Source organism: Oncorhynchus gorbuscha, linkage group LG16 (assembly GCF_021184085.1).
Source record: "Oncorhynchus gorbuscha isolate QuinsamMale2020 ecotype Even-year linkage group LG16, OgorEven_v1.0, whole genome shotgun sequence".
Taxonomy (NCBI): domain Eukaryota; kingdom Metazoa; phylum Chordata; class Actinopteri; order Salmoniformes; family Salmonidae; genus Oncorhynchus; species Oncorhynchus gorbuscha.
In genome coordinates, this window is record NC_060188.1 from 69,659,214 (window position 1) to 69,679,807 (window position 20,594).

Here is a 20,594-nt window from a genome sequence, read left to right on the forward strand (position 1 = left end):
TTATTTCTAAATATGTTTTATTTATGCATGAATGCACTATTCCAGGTTTAAAGTCTTCACAAAATGTGTTTTCCAGTGTTCAACAGTGTGAGATACTGCATTTGTTGAGCTCACACCCATATCCCACACCTCACCAGTTTCCATCACCTCAAAGCATTGATGACAGGTCTCAAACCATGCTCCTGGAGCACTACCCCTCTGTAGGTTTTTGCTCCAACCCCATTTGTTACGAATCTGGTTCAGATTATCAACCAGCTAATTGTTAGAAATAGGTGTGCTATATTAGGGTTTGGAGTGAAAACCTACAGGACCATAGCTCACCAGGAACATGGTTTTAGAGCCCTCATTCATAGAATTCAGTGTCAAAGCCTTGACTACATGAGATGGCATGGTGAGGTAGCACTCATCACATCCACATAGTAACGTAACACTAGCCTTGACAACAGCAGATCATTGTAAAGATAGTCACTTGACTATGCAAAGCAGAAAATCATTTCTGAGGCTCCTTTTTTAATCAACATACTGTGCTTCCATTTACAGAGTGACTGTGACAGACCAAGACAGCATTGGTATCCCCTAACAGTAAAATATGAGCATTTAATAGATTTTTCTATATAGATTTTTTTTTAATCTGACATGTCTGAGAAAAGCATCACAGTTCATGATACATGAGATCAACAAAGATTTGACTTAAAGGAAAACAGAATCTTCTGTAGGAAAAACATGTGATTGAGTGAGACAGGGTAGCACAGTGCAGGGCTGCTCATATGCGTTGGTCAAGGCTGGACCACAGCCTGTAGTTAGCTGTCTGTGGACTGATTGGTTCAGCTGGCTGGCACCCCCTGGTCCAGATGCAGTGCTTAGCGCATACGCATGGTCAGGCTGTGCTTCGGTCCATCCAGACGCTCCAGCTTCTCAAAGTGTTTCCTGGCGTTGCGGATGTTAATGAGTGTGGCTGCAGAGGCTATAAGTAGAGACAACATTATTTAGATTGTCATGTTCACCGGACGTACTACCTTGTCCCAGATCTGCTGTTTTCAACTCTTTCTACCGCATCTGCTGTTTTCAACTCTTTCTACCGCATCTGCTGTCTCGACCTCTGAATGCCCAGCTATGAAAAGCCAAATGACATTTACTCCTGATGTACTAACCTGTTGCATCCTCTACAACCACTGTGTTTATTATTTAACCCTGCTGGTCATCTATGAATGTTTGAATATCTTTGAGAACATTCTGGCCTGTTATAATCTCCAACCGGCACAGCCAGAAGATGACTTGCCACCCCTTAGAGCCTGGTTCCACTCTAGGTTTCTTCCTAGGGTCCTGCCTTTCTAGGGAGTTTTTCCTAGCCACCATGCTTCTACATCTGCATCAATTGCTCTTTGGGCTTTTAGGCTGGGTTTCTGTGTGTATAGCACTTTGACATCTGCTGATATAAAAATGGCTTTATAAATATATTTGATTGATTGACTTACAGTATATGTATTTTCTCATGTACAAACAAGTCCTTAATAATAATAATAATAGTAATAATGGCTATACTTACGTATGGAGGGGTCCGACATTATCACCATAACATATGTATTAGAGGTGAAGACATCAATGAAGGCGGCAAAGTTGGAGTTCCTCACCTCCATGCTCTGGAAGGAGGCTGCCAGTTTACTGCAAACACCAAAGTACTGCATCATGAAAACACCAAAGAGAGATACCAGGTCGAGACGCAGTAAGGTCACCACAGAGACATGTTCTTCCTGGAGGATGACCTCACCTACAACTGAGCTTGAACTGTTTGATGATGTTGCTGATCTTCTCAAAGCGGTGAGCATCACGCTGCTCTTTGCACTGGTAGTGAGAGATTACCTGTAACAAACATTACCACCAGAAATTACATAATTTCCTACTCATCCAACCACCAGATTTTCAACAAAGCCGTTTTCAATAGCTAGCAGCGCTCACCAGAAAAGTGGCTCTCTCAAACAGAAGAACTTCGTCTGCCTCAATGATCTGGGCAAAGTTACGCAGGTTTGTCTCCAGCTGCTGTACATTGGGGATCAGCTGGTAAACAATACTGGACCATGCCTTAAGAGAGAAACAAGATGTTAGAGACTTATCTGAGGGAACAGCGATAAACAGTCATACAGACAGAACAGCTACCTTGTACAGTGTTTCATCCCAGATTGATGTTCTGAAGCAGGTGCAAGCCAATGGCTTGGACAGACGCCTCAGGTCCTCTTCACGCTCCTTAAAGATCTGGAGAAAGGGAGGACAATCATTCTTCCACATAGGTGATAAGAGTTGAGTACACCCCCATACTAAATAAATAGCCTAACAGGTTGGTTAGTGGTGGAGCCCTCTGGCCATTTGAAGGAATGTCTGAGTGCCGCAAAAGTGTTAAGCCAGATTCCTAGTGAAATATGTCTTAAAATTCAATGTGTGTATGAATAAGTGAATATGAGTTGATGCATTAAAACATTAAGTGTCTGATCGGCATGACGTTGTGTGTGAACCCCAGCTCACCAGGTCTCTCTGGTCCTCCTGAACCAGATCCATTTTGTGCACCAGGCAGAAGACCTTGGCGTCGGGGGAGTTCTGGAGGATCGCCTCCAGACAGGACTGGTAGTAATGCATGTCCTTCTCCAGCTCACGGCTCTCCACATCGAACACATAGATCAGTACCTCCACGTTCCTGAATATGTTGTCTCTCTGGCTGGTAAAGTAGTTCTCCATGAAAGTGTCTTGTCTGACAGACACAGGAAGCAGAGTGTTAATTGTGGTGATACACATAGAGAAACACCCTACAGCTTGTCAAATGAGGCTGAAAGAGACTGGTTGACTTACCCTCCACAGTCCCACAAGTTCAAAACCAGATTGCCAAGGAATCGCACATGGGAGTGCTCCACATCAACTAAGTCGCAAGAGGATAAGAGAAAGAAAATTAAATAATTAGAATATGGTGAGCATCAATGCAACACAACTTAGCTATCTGACAACAATTTAAATTATTACATTTTCAACTGGCTTAAAAATGTATTTAGTAATGTATTTAGTTTAGAAACTTCAGCTAGTGCTTACTCGTGGCTCCAAGGCGGCGTGTGTCTCGGGCTATGTAGTTGGCAAAGATGATCGATCTCATGCTCGTCTTCCCAGACCCACTCTTGCCCATCAGCAACACCTTTAGAAAACGTCAACCAATTGCATAAGGGGAATTTCTATAGGGGGACAACCACAGACTCCTACAACTCTTCTGAGCCCCCAGTGTCTATTGTCACTGAAAATGTTGTGTTTAAATTCTTACAAATACCAGTGTAGAGTTCATTTTTTATTTATCTACCTTTTTCTTCATGGCTGTGCTTGACATCCCCTTAATCTTTCAGTTTGCAGAATGTTGAAATCTAGTCAGTCTGACTTTGGCCCTCTTCAGCAGGCTTTCTGTTCGTATCACTTACAGCTTCAGCAGAAGAAATAACATGCATAATAAATACAGATACGTCATTATCTCTAATGTGATGTAATTACTAGCTAGTATCACCCAAACTAAGCAGTTGGTAAGGTCAAAAATGTTAGCTACATAATAGGTAAATTATCTAGATTGCAAGAGTATATGATTACTAGCTTATATGACACTAGAGGGCCAGATATAGTTAGGATATGTGAAAAATGTAAATTAAAGCATTTGCACTACCAGTGTTATACATTGCACAAATTAGCAAATATTATTTACAAAAGGGGATACAGCATAAAAAGTTAAATGAAAAAAGGGAAGTGTAACTTTGGTATTGAAGTGTAGCCAGATGTACTACAATGTTGGTGTAGTTTGCTACGTTCTCAACTATCAAAATAACTAACTACATAAAACGAACGTTAGCTATGTACAACAACTGAGCTAACTAACGAACGTAGCAAGCTAATAACGTTAAAAAACATTCAGAAAAGGTTGTTTACTCGCTTGCGACGAATAATTGCTAAATTATTGACAAAATATTCAGTAACTATATAGTTATGTCAATATTTTCGATTTAAAATAGCTTATACATTACTTGATTTAGATAGCTAGCGAGCGGACAGGTCCATTGCTTGCTGTGTTTAAGCCTCCACAAACATGCTGATGCTAGCTAACGTTAACTGGCAGGCCCACAAAACATGCAATATCATTCGGTTACGATTATATACCGACGGGTCATCTGATGCGTTATCACCTGAAGAGGCTGGTCGAGGCTCGTAAAATAATAACAGAAAAAACGACTTTTATAAATATTTGGTTAGTTGAGTAGCGAGAGAGGTACAGAAACTAACTCCACTGTCTATACAGCGTCTTAGACATTTCACGTGATTACAAGCTGGGAGGGGGCAATTCACGTGACCCAAGAATGCGTAAGTGTGAGTGCGTTCCAAAGCGTCAAATCTTGGGGATATTTTTGTTGTAACGTGGCTAATTTCATCAGACTATATGTCATTTTGACATGTGCATTCAACATTTATCTTTAAGCCAGAGCTTGAATTAGTACCTGCACCTCACATGTTTTACTGCTTGAGCTCCTGTTCCTCTAAATATAATATTAGCTCAAAAGTATTGTTGCGCTCCTGCACTTAAATATAAACAGTACCAGTACCAGAATGAGTACAGGCACCTATTTCGGTCCAAGTCAAGCACTGCTTTAAACCCTATTATTTTCAACATTGTTTACATACATGCAAATAGGGTGAGATGTACATGGAAATGAGACTGAAAAAGGTACAAGAGGCTAAAGGTGTTATTTTTATTTAAACTTTATTTAACTAGGCAAGTCAGTTAATTAAGAACACATTCTTATTTACAATGACGGCCTACTGTATAAAATTGTATTATCTAATACCCTAAACTGTGTAAACACAAAAAACAACCCCAAAACTCAAGAGTTATCAAATGTAAGAATCAACCAACCAATATCTTCATAAAACCATGCCGTTCTGATACAGGATAGGATAATATATACACATCATTTTTTTAAACACAATTATTCACGTGAATAAAATATCTTGTCAGGAAATGGGTAAATGGAGGGACACCGGAAAGAAACGCATCATATAACATTGTCGTTTCATTTTAAGACACAAGAGAGGTCTGCCAAACTACAACACAATAAAAAAAAAGATATACAAAAAGCATCAGTTGGAGATGCAACCATAACAGTTATTATATTTTTTTAAATCATGAATTTTCCATAACCAATAAGTCTGTGTTAGTAGGCTGGTGGACTATATTCCTACCTTCATACTCTCTATATAAAATAGTACATTTCGAACACCAATAAAGGACTCAAGGACAAGGCTCTTAAAGGTATACATTTAAAGAGAAACTAAATGAGAGACAAAGACATTATGAAAAGAACAGCAGGTCTTGGATTTTTATCCAGTTTAGGCCAGTTCAGGCCATGCATTGAGGTCTCAGACTGAGTTCTTCCTTTACATTTGGTCTCGGAGTTTGGCAAGCCTTGAAGACAGTTCATCCTGAAAACAAAAGAAAAACAGGTGTTATGTTGTTGCAGATGCAGTAAGTCAGACATCTCTAAAAATATAACTTTTTTTGTGTAAGAAGGGTGAGAGGTGGGGCTGAGGGCAATATTTCTGCAAGCCTGAGGCACAGCTATAATAATAATATCAGCAATGTTATCATTGCTCTATTATCCCAATAATTTATTTGAAATATCCTGTTCAGTAGACAATTGAAAGTGTGGTAGGGTATATAATGGCTCTTGTTCAGGGCCTGTTTCTGTACCTGCTCTACTGATGCTACGCTGGTGCCCACTGATCCAGTCTGCCCCTGTGGGAGCTCCATGTTCAGGTCCAAACTAAACATAAAGAAACAGAAGAAAAAATTGCTATTCATTACATTTCCATCCTTTATATACACGTTTTTTCAAGAATAGAGAAAACCACAAAATGAGGAATACTCACCCTGCTTCATCAGCCAATTCGTGCATCAGTGAATCCACTTGATTCTGAAACACGTCACTGACTGTTAATCTCCATTGTTTGTGAACAGAGCAGAATAAACTAATCAAAATAAATGTATCTCGCCATGATCTGCACTTGGGTGTGTATTTACTGTTACAGACTTCAAGATTAAAGGCCACACATCTGGTCAAAGACAAAAGGTCTGTCTAGCAGGAGCACAGAAAAGCATCATTACCTGTGGTGTGGTAAGTGTGGTTGTGCTACTCATGGTGTCCTCCATTTGGGCTGTCTGCACATCCAATGTCTCAAATTGATGTTCAAACTTGTCCATGAGGCCTGAGATCTAGAGAGATGAGACATTCATTACACAATTTCCCTCTCATTGTGATTGTGAAGAACATAAGACGTATACTGTCTAAAAAGAGAGTGACACTATCAAATAGCTGTATTTGACTACCAGCACTATGTGTGCACACACAGCCATGATTGCACGGAACTCCCATCTGTGATTCCTCAAGTAAACAGCAAAACCTGGATTTAAAAAACGATAAAGATGGTACAAAGTCTCTCCCCTATTTGACCTATATATTTTGTGTGCATGTTTTTATTTTTTATTTAATCTTTATTTAACCAGGTCGGACAGTTGAGAACAAGTTATCATTTACAACTGCGACCTGGCCAAGATAAAACAACGCAGTGCGACAAAAACAACAGTTACACAAACAAACGTACAGTCAATAACACAATAGAATAATCTATGTACAGTGTGGGCAAATGTAGAAGAGTAGGGAGGTAGGCAATAAATAGGCCATAGAGGCAAAATAATTACAATTTAGCATTAACACTGGAGTGATAGATATGCAGATGATGAGCAAGTAGAGATACTGGGGTGCAAAAGAGAAAGAGAGTAAGTAATAATATGGGGATGAGGTAGTTGGGTGTGCCATTTACAGATTCACTGTACCTGTACACAGCTGATGCTTAAAGTTAGTGAGGGAGATCTAAGACTCCAACTTCAGTGATTTTTGCAATTTGTTCCAGTCATTGGCAGCAGAGAACTGAAAGGAAAGGCAGCCAAAGGAAGTGTTGGCTTTGGGGATGACCAGTGAAATATACCTGCTGGAGTGCGTGCTATGGGTGGGTGTTGCTACTTTACCTAGCAAAGACTTATAGATGACTTGGAGCCAGTGGGTTTGGCATCAAATATGACAAAACAGGTGGCACTGTGATAGACTACATCCAGTTTGCTGAGTAGTGATGGAGGCTATTTTGTAAAAGTCAAAGTCAAGGATCGGTAGGATAGTCAGTTTTACGAGGGTATGTTTGGAAGCATGATTGAAGGGGGCTTTGTTGCGAAATAGGAAGCCGATTCTAGATTTAATTTTGGATTGGAGATGCTTAACGTGAGTCTGGAAGGAGAGTTTAAAGTCTAACCAGACACCCAGGTATTTGTAGTTGTCCACATATTCTAGGTCAGAACCGTCCAGAGTAGTGATGCTAGTCGGGCGGGAGGGTGCGGGCAGCAATCGGATGGAGAGCATGCACTTAGAGCACTTAAAAGCAGTTGGAAGCCACGGAAGGAGTGTTGTATGGCGTTGAAGCTCGTTTGGAGGTTTGTTAGCACAGTGTCCAAAGAAGGGCCAGAAATATACAGAATGATGTCTTCTGTGTAGAGGTGGATCAGAGAATCACCAGCAGCAAGAGCGACATTATTGATGTATACAGAGAAAAGAGTCAGCCCGAGAATTGAACCCTGTGACACCCCCATTGAGACTGCCAGAGGTCCAGACAACAGGCCCTCCGATTTGACACACTGAACTCTATCTGAGTAGTTGTAGTTGGTGAACCAGGTGAACCAGTCATTTGAGTCTGCCGATAAGAATGCGGTGATTGACAAGAGTCAAAAGCCTTGGCCAGGTCGATGAAGACGGCTGTACTGATGTGGAGGCTGTGTGTGACATTTTAAAATGTATGTAGTTCTGTCCTTGAGCTGTTCTTATCTATTAATGTTCTGTATTGTGCCATGTTTCATGTTTTGTGTGGAAGAATAGCTGCTGGTTTTGCAACAGCTAATGGGGATCCAAATAAAATTAAAAAATACACACTTTACCTTCTCCAGGTTCATACTCTTCAGTGTGGCATCCATGCCTTTCACCACTCCAGCCATAGATTTAGTGACCTGTAGAAATAACCAACATTACTTAAATCGAAAGGTACCTTGCTGTGTGGTTGGACACAGCCATTGTTGCCATAGTTACCTTGCACTTTCACACAACATTGCACCAAATTTTCCCTCCAAAGTAAAAAAAAAGTGTGGAACCATCTGAAACAGAATTAGTGTCTCCATTTTGAACATCAAAACCAATGTTTTACGTGTTGTAAAGTGTGACCAAATGTTTATCTACAAAACAAGAACATTGCTGTGTGAAGTCTCATAGGTATGTATAACAACTGCACCTTGTTCATTGTGACTGCCGTTTGGACTCTGGAGGCCACTGCATCGATCCGAGCGCTCATCCTAAGGAAGTTGACCGACTGGTTCTTCTGTCTGATGGCGTTTTCCGCATGGATCCGTGCCACTTCCACATTTCCTTTTTGGATAGCCTATGGCAAGGATAAAGGTTCAGTATCCCTACATTCTCAGTTGATATGTTCAGAGTTAAGGTGAGGTGATTCAGTGATTGACTAATGATGTAAAAAGCCTACTTACCTTTTTGACTTTGGCCTTCTCTGCCTTTTCCTCTTTGTCACATTTCTTAGAGTTTCGTTGCAGTTCTTTGGCTGAAAACTTGAGATTGAAGAGATGCTCTGTGACGTGACGTTAAAGACTGTGTCAAAATTGTCATACATAAATTAAACCCAAAGGGGCACAAATACTGAAACTTTCTTCGTACCCTCTATAGTAATCTCAAGGCCTGATTACCAACAATAACAAGATAGCCTACAGGGAGGAGGTGAGAGCCCTGGCGGAGTGGTGCCAAGAAAATAACTTCTCCCTCAACAAAACAAAGGAACTGATCGTGGACTTCAGGAAACAGCAGAGGGAGAACGCACCCATCCCCATAGAGTCTATACAAACAAACTTTACTCGATGGTGACGTGCTTCCACCACCGAAATGAAATACCTGTGATGTAGACATGTGAATAAACTGAAAATGCCAGTCATGCTACCAGGCACTGGGTGTCTTCAGACTAGTAAAATTGTTTACTAAACTGGTTGTGTATTCATAGATTATGCCTACTTTGGCAGATGTCGTTACAATATCAATATGAGCAAACAAGCGTTTACCTTTGTCACCAAGCAATACAAGTATAAACTTTATGCTTAAATACAAATCTAAACCTGATAGCTATATATGTATTTTAAAATCCTATTCAGACGAGGCTTTATCATGAATTTAAAAGGCCTTCCTTGTCTACCTATATTTCCTGGTGCCATTTTCACGCCTAGCTAACACTCTTCCAAAGGATACTATCCATATTCGACATGCTGGTAGGGTCCTTGATGGTCCGATAATTAATATCTTGTAATTGCTCTTATTCTTCTCGATTTAAACGTAATGCAGCACTTGCTTTTCCTATTTTAGTTTGACTATCGTTGATACTTCCGGGCACACTACCCAAATATGACGTCACCATCACATGTTCAGGGGGTGCGTTCAGTGCGTTGCATTTGACGTCACTAACAACCCCCCAAAATAACTATTTTATTTCTGTCAGTGGATGTCTGAATGGACGTGTAAAGTTCTGGAATTATTACATTTATTCAGGATTATTACATTTGCCACAATATTGCTATCTATTATGTGCACAGCCTTGTCCTCCCTCTATCCCTTATCTCTGGTGGTATGTCAGTGCAGAGACAATCCAATCAGGTTAGTGCTGGGGGTTCTCCTCAAAGACAAGTTGTGCTGGTGGTGGCATAACTGGGGAGTGGGCGGGAATCAAGCTTGATTGATGATTAAGTTTGAGTCTCTGGATCACGGTGGTGAGGGGATGACTCACCCTCTGTCTGATATAATATTCCCCCTCTGAGGCAGCCAGTGCATTCCTCCCAAGCTCCTCCTGCTCTGCTCTATGAATGTCTGCTCATTCACCCCTAAATGATACTGAGGCTTTTAATCACCAATCCTGGAGGAGTGCAATTTCCCAATAACACACAAACTCCCATATCACTATCCTAGCCACATCCTCAGAGCATGTGCAGACCAGCTGTCTGGAGTATTATTCAATCTCTTCCTATCCCAGTCTGCTGTCCCCGCTTCAAGATGTCCACCATTTTTCCTGTACCCAAGAAAGCAAAGGCAACTGAACTAAACGACTGTCATTCCCTTCTGTCATCATGAAGTACTTTGGAGGCTAGTTAAGGATCACATCACCTCCACCCTACCTGACACCATAGACCCACTTCAATTTGCATACTGCCCCATTAGATATGCATACAACGCAATCGCCATTGCACTGCAAGCTGCCCTATCCCATCTGGACAAGAGGAATACCTATGTAAGAATACTGTTCATTGACTTACAGCTCAGCCTTCAACACCATAGTAACCTCCAAGCTCATTAAGCTCGGGGCCCTGGGTCTGAACCCCGCCCTGTGCAACTGGGTCATGGACCTCCTGATGGGCCGCCCCCACATGGTGAAGGTAGGAAACAACATCCTCAACACAGGAGCCCCAAAGGGGTGCGTGCTCAGCCCTCTCCTGTACTCCCTGTTTACCCATAACTGCATGGCCACGCAGGCCTCCAACTCAATCATTACGTTTGCAGACAACAGGAGTAGGCCTGATTACCAACAATAACAAGATAGCCTACAGGGAGGAGGTGAGAGCCCTGGCGGAGTGGTGCCAAGAAAATAACTTCTCCCTCAACAAAACAAAGGAACTGATCGTGGACTTCAGGAAACAGCAGAGGGAGAACGCACCCATCCCCATCGACGGGACCGCAGTGAAGAAGGTGAAAAGCTTCTTGTTTCTTGGCATACACATCACTGACAATCTGAAATGGTCCACCCACAGACAATGTGGTGAAGAAGACGCAACAGCAGCTCTTCAATCTCAGGAGGCTGAAGAAATTTGGCTTGGCCCTTAAGATCCTCACAAACATTTAAAGATACACCATTGAGAGCATCCTGTAGGGCTGTATCACTGCCTGGTATGGCAACTACAGGGCTCTCCACAGAGTGGTGAGGTCTGCCCAACGCATCTCCAGGGGCACACTGCCTGCCCTGCAGGACACATACAGCACCCAATGTCACAGGTAAGCCAAAACGATAATCAAGGACATCAACCACCCAAGCCACAGCCTGTTCACCCCACTATCATCCAGAAGACGAGGTCAGTACAGGTGCATCAAAGCTGGGACCGAGAGACTGAAAAACAGCTTATATCTCAAGGCCATCAAACTGTTAAATAGCCATCACTAGCCGGCTTCAACCCTGTCACTAGCCAGCTACCACCCGGTTACTCAACCCTACACCTTAGAGGTTGCTGTCCTATGTACATAGACATGGAATTACTGGTCACTTTAATAATGGGACACTAGTCACTTTAATAATGTTTACATACTGTATTCCAGTCAATGTCATCCTATTCAGCTATTGCTGTATATAGCAAGTATTCAGACCCCCTGACTTTTTCCACATTGTTACTTTACAGCCTTATTCTAAAATTGAATTAATCAATTTTTCCCCCTCATAATTCTACACACAATAACCCATAATGACAAAGCAACTGTCTATATAAGGTCCCACAGTTGACAGTGCAAGTCAGAGCAAAAACAAAGCCATGGGGTCGAAGGAATTGTCCATAGAGCTCCGAGAAAGGATTGTGTCGAGGCACAGATCTGCGGAAGGGTACCAAAAAATGTCTCCAGCACTGAAGGTCCACAAGAACACAGTGGCCTCCATCATTCTTTAATGGAAGAAGTTTGGAACAACCAAGACTCTTCCTAGAGCTGGCCACACGGCCAAAATGAGCAATCGGGGGAGAAGGGCCTTGGTCAGGGAGGTGACCAAGAACCCGATGGTCACTCTGACAAAGCTCCAGAGTTCTTCTGTGGAGATGGGAGAACCTTCCAGAAGGACAACCATCTCTGCAGCAATCCACTCATCAGGTCGTTATGGTGGAATGGCCTGACAGAAGCCACTCCTCAGTAAAAGGCACATGACAGCCCACTTGGAGTTTGCCAAAAGGCACCGAAAGACTCTCAGAACATGAGAAACAAGATTCTCTTCTCTGATTAAACCAATATTGAATTCTTTGGCCTGAATGTCAAGCATCACATCTGGAGGAAACTGGGCACCATCCCTACAGTGAAGCATGGTGTTATTTTACCTTTATTTTACTAGGCAAGTCAGTTAAGAACAAATTCTTATTTTCAATGATGGCCAAGGAACAGTGGGTTAACTGCCTGTTCAGGGGCAGAATGACAGATTTTGTACCTTGTCAGCTTGGGGATTTGAACTTGCAACCTTTCGGTTACTAGTCCAACGCTCTAACCACTACGCTACCCTGCCGGTGGTGGTAGCATCATGTGGTGGGGATGTTTTTTCAGTGGCAGGGACTGGGTGACTAGTCAAGATCAAGATGAACGGAGCAAAGTACAGAGAGATCCTTGATGAAAACCTGCTCCAGAGCGCTCAGAACCTCAGACTGTGGCAAAGGTCCACCTTCCAAAAGGACAACGACCTTAAGCACACAGACAAGAAAACGCAGGAGTGGCATGGAGTCTTTGAATGTCCTTGAGTTGCCCAACCAGAGCCTGGACTTGAACCCAATCGAACATCTATTGAGAGACCTGAAAATAGCTGTGCAGAAACTCTCCTCATCCAACCTGATAGAGCTTGAGAGGATCTGCAGAAAACAATGGAAATACTCCCCAAATACAGGTGTGCCAAGGTTGTAGCGTCATGCCCAAGAAGACTCGAGGCTGTAATCGCTGCCAAAGATGCTTCAACAAAGTACTGAGTAAAGGTTCTGAATACTTATGTAAATGTGATCAGTTTATTTGATTTATACATTTGATAACATTTCTAAAAACTTGTTTTTCCTTTGTCATTATGGTGTATTACTTGTAGATGGGTCAAAAAACTATATTTAATCCATCTTGAATTCAGGCTGTAACAATAAAATGTGGAATAAGTCAAGGGGTATGAAAACATTGACAGATAAACTACATAACCAAAAGTATGTGAACACCTGCTCTTCAAACATGTCATTCCAAAATCATGGGCATTAATATAGAGTTGATCCCCCCCCTTTGCTGCAATAACAATATCCACTCTTCTAGGAAGGCTTTCCACTAGATGTTGGAACATTGCTGCAGGGACTTGCTTCCATTCATGCACAAGAGCATTAGTGAGGTCGGGCACTGATTTTGGTCGATTTAACCTGGCTCGCAGTCGGCATTCCAATTCATCCCAAAGGTGTTCGATGGGGTTGACATCCGGGCTCTGTGCAGGCCAGTCAAGTTCTTCCACACTGATCTCGACAAACCATGGACCTTGCTTTGTGCACGGGGGGCATCGTAATGCTGAAACAGGAAAGGGCCTTGCCTAAAACTGTTGCCACAAAGTTGGAAGCACAGAATCGTCTAGAATGTAATTGTATGCTGTAGCATTAAGAATTCCCTTCACTGGAAGGGGCCTAGCCCAAACCATGAAAAACAGCTCCAGACCATTATTCCTCCTCCACCCAACTTTAAAGTTGGCACTATGCATTCGGGCAGGTAGCATTCTCCTGGAGTCCACCAAACCCAGATTCGTCCTTCGGACTGCCAGATGGAGACATCACTCCAGAGAACCCGTTTCCACTGCTCCAGAGTCCAATGGCGGCAAGCTATACACCACTCCAGCCAACGCTTGGCATTGCACATGGTGATCTTGGGCTTGCCACCATTGACTGCTCGGCCATGGAAACCCATTTCATTAAGCTCCCGACAAACAGTGTGCTGATGTTGCTTCCTGAGGCAGTTTGGAACTTGGAACAGATGATTTTTACTCGCTACATGCTTCGGCACTTGGCGGTCCCATTCTGTGAGCGTGTGTGGCCTACCATGTCGCAGCTGAGCCGTTGTTGCTCCTAAATGTTTCCACTTCCCAAAAACAGCACTTACAGTTGACCTAGGCAGATCTAGCAGTGTAGAACTAACTTATTGGAAAGGTGGCATCCAATGATGGATTTTATACACCTGTCAGCAACTGGTGTGGCTGAAAATAGCCGAATCCACTCATTTGAAGTGTCCACATACTTTTGTATATGTAGATTGATTGATAGATAATCCCATAATGAACAGACAGAGTATCGTTCAGTTACCGTAACATCGTGACGCCAGATTGCCATGGAAACTACATTACGCTCCCAGTTGAGAGAAAACAGTGCGTGGTTGAACTTCAGTTTGTTTCAGCACCACTGTCTTGTTGGACAGCAATCACGCACGAACCTACAGTTTAGCAAGATAATAACGAATTGTGTCTACGACTCGGAGATCCAATTAAACCTGTTGGATATCACTTATTGTTGTTTTTATCACTATAGTTTGGCTAAGTTATACCATTTCATTCAGCAGTTAGGTGAGTAGGCTAAAGTCAATTATTTAATTGCATGATCATTGTCATGTTACATTTGATACAGGAATAATTTCGAAATACATAAAGGTCTGTGCTTATACAATTTGAATGTAAACGGATTAAACATATGTACATTTGATAGGCTAATGATTTGCATTGTCCATGAATGGATTAAACAATAGCAAACAATGTTGGCCAGTGTGCAAATTATACCTAACAATATTGCATCAGTTGAAGACGTGGGAGAAGAGGTGTAGACTAAACTCACCAAAATGTTTTATTTTGTATATTTTTATTAGTTTCTGTTCAATAAAATATTTAGCTGTTGTTAAGCATGTTTATGTAGTCTACGTGCGTTGTCTATTCACTGTCCTGTGAGTGTTCACTAGGCTAATAAAAGGTTTGTAAATATTATTTAGGTAAATTGCATAGACTGTGCATGCGCGGCATCACGTCGTTGAGTATTTAGTCTAATAAGGACTGTAAAATAAAATCTCAAGAGAACAGATTGATAACCTACGCAATATTTTACTTGATCGATTCTGATTATCAACAACTGGACTTATGCTGTACAAATATGGTATTTCAAGCAAAAAGTCTCAAATATACAATGGGAATATGTGAGAAGTGGCGATGTTTTTTACACGCATGCAGAAAATCCAGAAGACGCGGCGAGGGGTGCTTTATTCAGTGACTGTATGACTCATACAGTTTTATCTAAAGAGTGAGAGCAGGCGCGCGGGCGAGAAGGGGTTGCACATGAGACTAAAATTCTGCAGCATGCGACTATTATTCCAGTATATGATGGATTCCATAAGAACTGTCCATGTAAACTTTTGGCTCTTGTGGGAAAGTACCAATACATACCCCAGCTGTTAACCTCCCACCACTGTTCAAGTTAAATCTGTGTAGGCGACATCAGGCTAATCTTATTTGTGGGATATAATTTCCAAATGTTTACGTAGCCTTGTTGATTTGTTTATAGACAGCCAAGAGTATTTTTTATTTAATGAGTTCATTTATCACTAAATTTAAAATACACAAATTAAGCAGTTGAAAATAAAACTATTACCTTTGGATCAGAGGATATTGTGCAAACTAGAACAACAAGGACACGGTTTGCTCATATCACTTCTCTTCTGAGAGGAAGTTCCTAGCTGGTTACCTTCCTGATTAATGTTTCATTTTGCATCTTCCACCCCCATGTGTTCATGTGGGTGTAGGGGGGGGGGGGGGGGGGGTAATGCACATGTGTGACAGTAACTGGCAAGATTTGTGAGTTGGAGGAGGCATCCTACAGCATATTCCATAGATGGTGCCTTGTATCCTGCTGTATGCTTAGTAGTACCAACACAGCTTTTTTCATTTGGAATGGTGCAATCTGTGCCTTTGGTGTCTCTTGTGTTTCAGTGTTGACATTGACATCCCCTGAACTCAATGTGAATGAATGAATGATAGTATTTCTTCACTTGTTGTAAAATGCATTAGAATCTTTCCCATTGAACACAAATTTTGTGGCATTAAATTACACAGGTTCTTCTAAATACAATATTGTGTCCTTTTGCAGGTCAACCCAAGATAATGGAGCTCCAAATGGATAGAAGATTCCACAACTTGACCCTGGAGCAAGTCCAGACTCTGGACCAGGTGTTGACAGAGGTGATCCCCATCCACGGCCGAGGGAACTTCCCCACCCTGGAGGTGAGACCCATGGACATCATCCATGTAGTAAAGGACCGGCTGGTGGAGAGGGAGATCAGGGTAAGGGACATCCGCCTCAATGGCTCCACCGCCAGCTATGTGATGGTCAGGGACAACGGCACGGGCTACAGAGACCTGGACATCATCTTTGGAGTGGAGCTGCCCAGACAGGAGGACTTCCAGGTTATCAAGGAGGTGGTGCTGGGCAGCCTGCGTGACCTCCTTCCCCATGGGGTCAACAGACGCAAGATCACCTGCCTCACCATGAAGGAGGCCTACGTACAGAAGATGGTCAAGGTCTTCAATGAGCACGACCGCTGGAGCCTAATCTCACTGTCCAATAACCGGGGTAAGACTGTGGGTCTCAGGTTCGTAAATTCCCTGCGACGACAGTTTGAATTCAGTGTGGACTCCTTCCAGATTATATTGGACCATATGCTGGAGGCATATTGGGAGACTGAGAGGAGGCAAGAGGATCAGTGTGAGGGATTGGAGTTACACAATGGCAATATGTTATATCTGGATAGAGGGGCAGAGAAAACCATAATGGAACCCCAGTACCCTTCTGTGAATCTAAAAGAACATAAAGACAATGACTCAATGATGACAAACTTCACTGACAGTCTGTGCCACAGTGAAGAGGTTATTGTTCAAATGGAAGAATCATTGCATCCGATGGATGTGCATGCAACTGGAAAGCAAGAGGAAGTGTTAGCGAAAGCAGAGCTTGACCTGGGATCTCTGGAGGATGAGGAAGAGGTGGTGGTGTTAACAGTTGATACAGTAAAAATACAATTTGTTCAGAATACAGATTACCTCTCAGTTATATCCTCCAAAACAATGACAGAAGAGATTGAACCTCTGGTGCCAAATACATCTGTAGACCTTCAAAGTAACACAGAGGAGTCATTGATTTCTGAGTCAAAAGACATCAATCCATCCCCCATGTTGCTCACAGAGAACTCAGCACTGCAACAAGAGCAAGCTCAACTTCAGATGATACTTCAATCCACATCCCAAGACTGCACTGCTGTCACACAAAACATACACCTTGAACATTCATTCCTTCCCCCAGCCAAGAAAACCTGTGACACATCCCAGCAAGTTGTACCTGACTTTTGCCCCTCACCTAAATCTCTAAGGAAGATGTCACGAAAGATGAGCAGCACTTCATCACTCCCTGAAAAATGGTCTTTGTTAAAAGATCTGTCAGATCTGACAACACAGCTGTTTGAGCCTATAGAAATACAACCAAATCCCTCCTCTTTAATAGACACTGATCAAGGCCATTATTCATCTTCCTTAGGGTCCAGACAGAGGAACTCAGAGAGCACTAAAACACTCACAGATCACCTTACTCCAGCTGTTTCATCCCACGATAAAAACACATCACCCCACAACATAGAACAAATAGTCAGGGTGAAATACTCAAAAAAGCCTCCCAACTCAGAAGCTACTCAGGAATCAGTGTCCCTTCAAACCACAGGGGACAGAGTCCCAGAGTCTGAGCCTGCTGCTGCTCAGGAACCAGGGCCACCAGAGACAACCATAGTCTTTCCAGGGCCAAGCTTGACCTTAAAAGATAGGGTCAGCATCACTGTGGTAGCAGAGTGCATGTACGGTGACTTTGAGCAAGCCATGGATCACCTGCGCTTCCGACTCATTGCCACCCATAACCCAGAGGAGATCAGAGGAGGTGGACTTCTGAAGTACAGTGACCTGCTCGTGAGGAACTTCAGGCCAGCCAGTGAGACAGAGATCAAGTCCCTTGAGCGTTACATGTGCTCCCGCTTCTTTATTGACTTTCCTGACCTCAGCGAGCAGCAGCGCAAAATCGAGGCCTACCTGCGCTGCCACTTTATTGGCGATGAGGAGACGGGCAAATATGACTTTCTGATGACTCTGCGTCGGGTGATAGATGATAGTACTGTGTGTTTGATGGGACATGAGCGGAGGCAGACACTCAATATGATCACGGTCCTGGCTCTGAGGGTGCTGGGGGAACAGAATGCCATTCCCAATACTGCCAACATCACCTGCTTCTACCAGCCTGCACCTTACATGGCTGACCCCATATTCAGCAGCTACTACATTCCCCAGGCAGCACAGCCACCCCTCCTTTACCACACCTACCCTTTACATGTCCACATGCAGACCGGCCTGGTGTAGGTCCCAGCATGTGAGTGGGGGAGAGCATGCGGGCTGTGTTCTATATGGTTCTACTCTGTAACCAGAGGCACAAAATAGAGTTAAAAAAGAAAACAGGCTGCATGAGCACAGTTTGTTCAATGCTTTGAAAAGACACTGCCTATGACGTGAGAGACAGTGGACACAGAATAGGGAGGATTGGAGTTCTTTAGATAAAGGCCGGCCACCACGTCATCGTTCAATTTTTTGTTGTTGTTTTGAATGGGAGAGAGAATAGCTGGAAGTGAAAAATGTCAGAGGGAAAGAACCATTTACATGGCTGTTTTAGGAGCATCAGCAGGGCAGGCAGGCTTTGGCCATGTTCAAGAGCATAAAATCTGTGATGCATTGTGGGTAAATGTTGACTGAATGATTTACAAATAATAATGAGTAGGTATTTATGATGCAAAATTAGTTGTAGATCAGTCATCAGCACTGTCGGCTACAATGTCAAACAAGTTCTTTGTCACCTTCCTGTGACAGGGGATCCTAGATTGTCAATTAATGAGAAAGTTGTTTAACATCACAGAAATACTGTATGAAGTGTAGACCGAGCGCTTCTTATATTATTAACTGGATGGTTCGAGTCCTGAATGCTGATTGGCTGACAGCCATGGTATATCAGACTGTATACCGTGGGGCAAAAATAGTATTTAGTCAGCCACCAATTGTGCAAGTTCTCCCACTTAAAAAGATGAGGCCTGTACTTTTCATCATAGGTACACTTCAACTATGACAGAGAAAATGAGAAAAACAAATCCAGAAAATCACATTGTAGGATTTTTATGAATTTATTTGCAAATTATGGTGGAAAATAAGTATTTGGTCACCTACGAACAAGCAAGATTTCTGGCTTTCACAGACGTGTAACTTCTTTAAGAGGCTCCTCTGTCCTCCACTCGTTACCTGTATTAATGGCACCTGTTTGAACTTGTTATCAGTATAAAAGACCTGTCCACAACCTCAAACAGTCACACTCCAAACTCCTCTATGGCCAAGACCAAAGAGCTGTCAAAGGACACCAGAAACAAAATTGTAGACCTGCACCAGGCTGGGAAGACAATCTGCAATAGGTAAGCAGCTTGGTTTGAAGAAATCAACTGTGGGAGCAATTATTAGGAAATGGAAGACATACAAGACCACTGAATCTCCCTCGATCTGGGGCTCCACGCAAGATCTCACCCCGTGGGGTCAAAATGATCACAAGAACGGTGAGCAAAAATCCCAGAACCACACGGGGGGACCTAGTGAATGACCTGCAGAGAGCTGGGACCAAAGTAACAAAGCCTACCATCAGTAACACACTACGCCACCAGGGACTCAAAATCCTGCAGTGCCAGACGTGTCCCCCTGCTTAAGCCAGTACATGTCCAGGCCCTCTGAAGTTTGCTAGAGAGCATTTGGATGATCCAGAAGAAGATTGGGAGAATGTCATATGGTCAGATGAAACCAAAATAGAACTTTTTGGTAAAAACTCAACTTGTCGTGTTTTGAGGACAAAGAATGCTGAGTTGCATCCAAAGAACACCATACCTACTGTGAATCATGGGGGTGGAAACATCATGCTTTTTTTTCTGCAAATGGACCAGGACGACTGATCCGTGTAAAGGAAAGAATGAATGGGGCCATGTATCGTGAGATTTTGAGTGAAAACCTCCTTCCATCAGCAAGGGCATTGAAGATGAAACGTGGCTGGGTCTTTCAGCATGACAATGATCCCAAACATACCGCCCGGGCAACGAAGGAGTGGCTTAGTAAGAAGCATTTCAAGGTCCTGGAGTGGCCTAGCCAGTCTCCAGATCTCAACCCCATAGAAAATCTTTGGAGGGAGTTGAAAGTCCATGTTGCCCAGCAACAGCCCCAAAACATCACTGCTCTAGAGGAGATCTGCATGGAGGAATGTGCCAAAATACCAGAAACAGTGTGTGAAAACCTTGTGAAGACTTACAGAAAATGTTTGACCTCTGTTATATACCCTTTGTTATATACCCTTTGTTGGCAATGACAAAATATTGAGATAAACTTTTGTTATTGACCAAATACTTATTTTCCACCACAATTTGCAAATAAATTCATTAAAAATCCTAATGTGATTTTCTGGATTTTTTTCTTCTCATTTTGTATGTCATAGTTGAAGTGTACCTATGATGAAAATTACAGGCCTCATCTTTTTAAGTGGGAGAACTTGCACAATTGGTGGC

The 20,594-nt window shown here is 42.7% G+C and overlaps 3 protein-coding genes across 6 annotated transcripts; 1 reads left to right on the top strand and 2 right to left on the bottom strand.

Annotated features, from left to right (window-relative positions):
* rraga (Ras-related GTP binding A) lies at positions 1 to 4,345 on the bottom strand. 4 transcript variants are annotated; one of them, XM_046304869.1, is made up of 10 exons: positions 4,197 to 4,345; positions 3,332 to 3,448; positions 3,073 to 3,172; positions 2,839 to 2,905; positions 2,518 to 2,740; positions 2,155 to 2,250; positions 1,957 to 2,079; positions 1,769 to 1,860; positions 1,547 to 1,662; positions 1 to 964 (listed from the first exon to the last, which is right to left on the bottom strand). In XM_046304869.1, the coding sequence occupies exons 2-10, from the start codon at positions 3,356 to 3,358 to the stop codon at positions 861 to 863; spliced, it is 948 nt and encodes a 315-aa protein (XP_046160825.1). In that variant the 5' UTR covers positions 3,359 to 3,448; positions 4,197 to 4,345; the 3' UTR covers positions 1 to 860. The 4 variants fall into 4 exon arrangements, 3 of the variants coding, with proteins under 3 accessions (XP_046160825.1, XP_046160826.1, XP_046160824.1); XM_046304870.1 differs by having other exon boundaries at positions 4,171 to 4,336; XM_046304868.1 differs by having other exon boundaries at positions 4,038 to 4,336.
* A 404-nt stretch (positions 4,346 to 4,749) lies between these two features.
* Positions 4,750 to 9,566, bottom strand: LOC123999598 (charged multivesicular body protein 1b-like). Its single transcript, XM_046305512.1, has 8 exons — positions 9,408 to 9,566; positions 8,645 to 8,742; positions 8,392 to 8,538; positions 8,045 to 8,113; positions 6,170 to 6,277; positions 5,935 to 5,978; positions 5,756 to 5,828; positions 4,750 to 5,487 (listed from the first exon to the last, which is right to left on the bottom strand). The coding sequence occupies exons 1-8, from the start codon at positions 9,421 to 9,423 to the stop codon at positions 5,443 to 5,445; spliced, it is 600 nt and encodes a 199-aa protein (XP_046161468.1). The 5' UTR covers positions 9,424 to 9,566; the 3' UTR covers positions 4,750 to 5,442.
* A 4,838-nt stretch (positions 9,567 to 14,404) lies between these two features.
* Positions 14,405 to 18,782, top strand: LOC124000672 (terminal nucleotidyltransferase 5C-like). Its single transcript, XM_046307224.1, has 3 exons — positions 14,405 to 14,508; positions 16,073 to 16,685; positions 17,793 to 18,782. The coding sequence occupies exons 2-3, from the start codon at positions 16,087 to 16,089 to the stop codon at positions 18,373 to 18,375; spliced, it is 1,182 nt and encodes a 393-aa protein (XP_046163180.1). The 5' UTR covers positions 14,405 to 14,508; positions 16,073 to 16,086; the 3' UTR covers positions 18,376 to 18,782.
* The last annotated feature ends 1,812 nt before the right edge of the window (positions 18,783 to 20,594 follow it).

Excerpts from the sequence above, each read along its gene's own strand:
- rraga (XM_046304869.1), bottom strand. The coding sequence starts at position 3,358 with ATGTCAAGCACAGCCATGAAGAAAAAG. Across the intron at positions 2,906-3,072 it reads ACGCCGCCTTGGAGCCACGA|TTGATGTGGAGCACTCCCAT; the intron begins GTAAGCACTAGC and ends CTTGCGACTTAG. Across the intron at positions 965-1,546 it reads AATGTCGGACCCCTCCATAC|CCTCTGCAGCCACACTCATT; the intron begins GTAAGTATAGCC and ends CTCTACTTATAG.
- LOC123999598 (XM_046305512.1), bottom strand. Across the intron at positions 5,829-5,934 it reads GAATTGGCTGATGAAGCAGG|TTTGGACCTGAACATGGAGC; the intron begins GTGAGTATTCCT and ends CTTTATGTTTAG. Across the intron at positions 5,488-5,755 it reads GCGTAGCATCAGTAGAGCAG|GATGAACTGTCTTCAAGGCT; the intron begins GTACAGAAACAG and ends TTTTGTTTTCAG.
- LOC124000672 (XM_046307224.1), top strand. The coding sequence starts at position 16,087 with ATGGAGCTCCAAATGGATAGAAGATTCCACAACTTGACCCTGGAGCAA. Across the intron at positions 16,686-17,792 it reads GAGAGGAGGCAAGAGGATCA|GGTCAGCATCACTGTGGTAG; the intron begins GTGTGAGGGATT and ends CTTAAAAGATAG.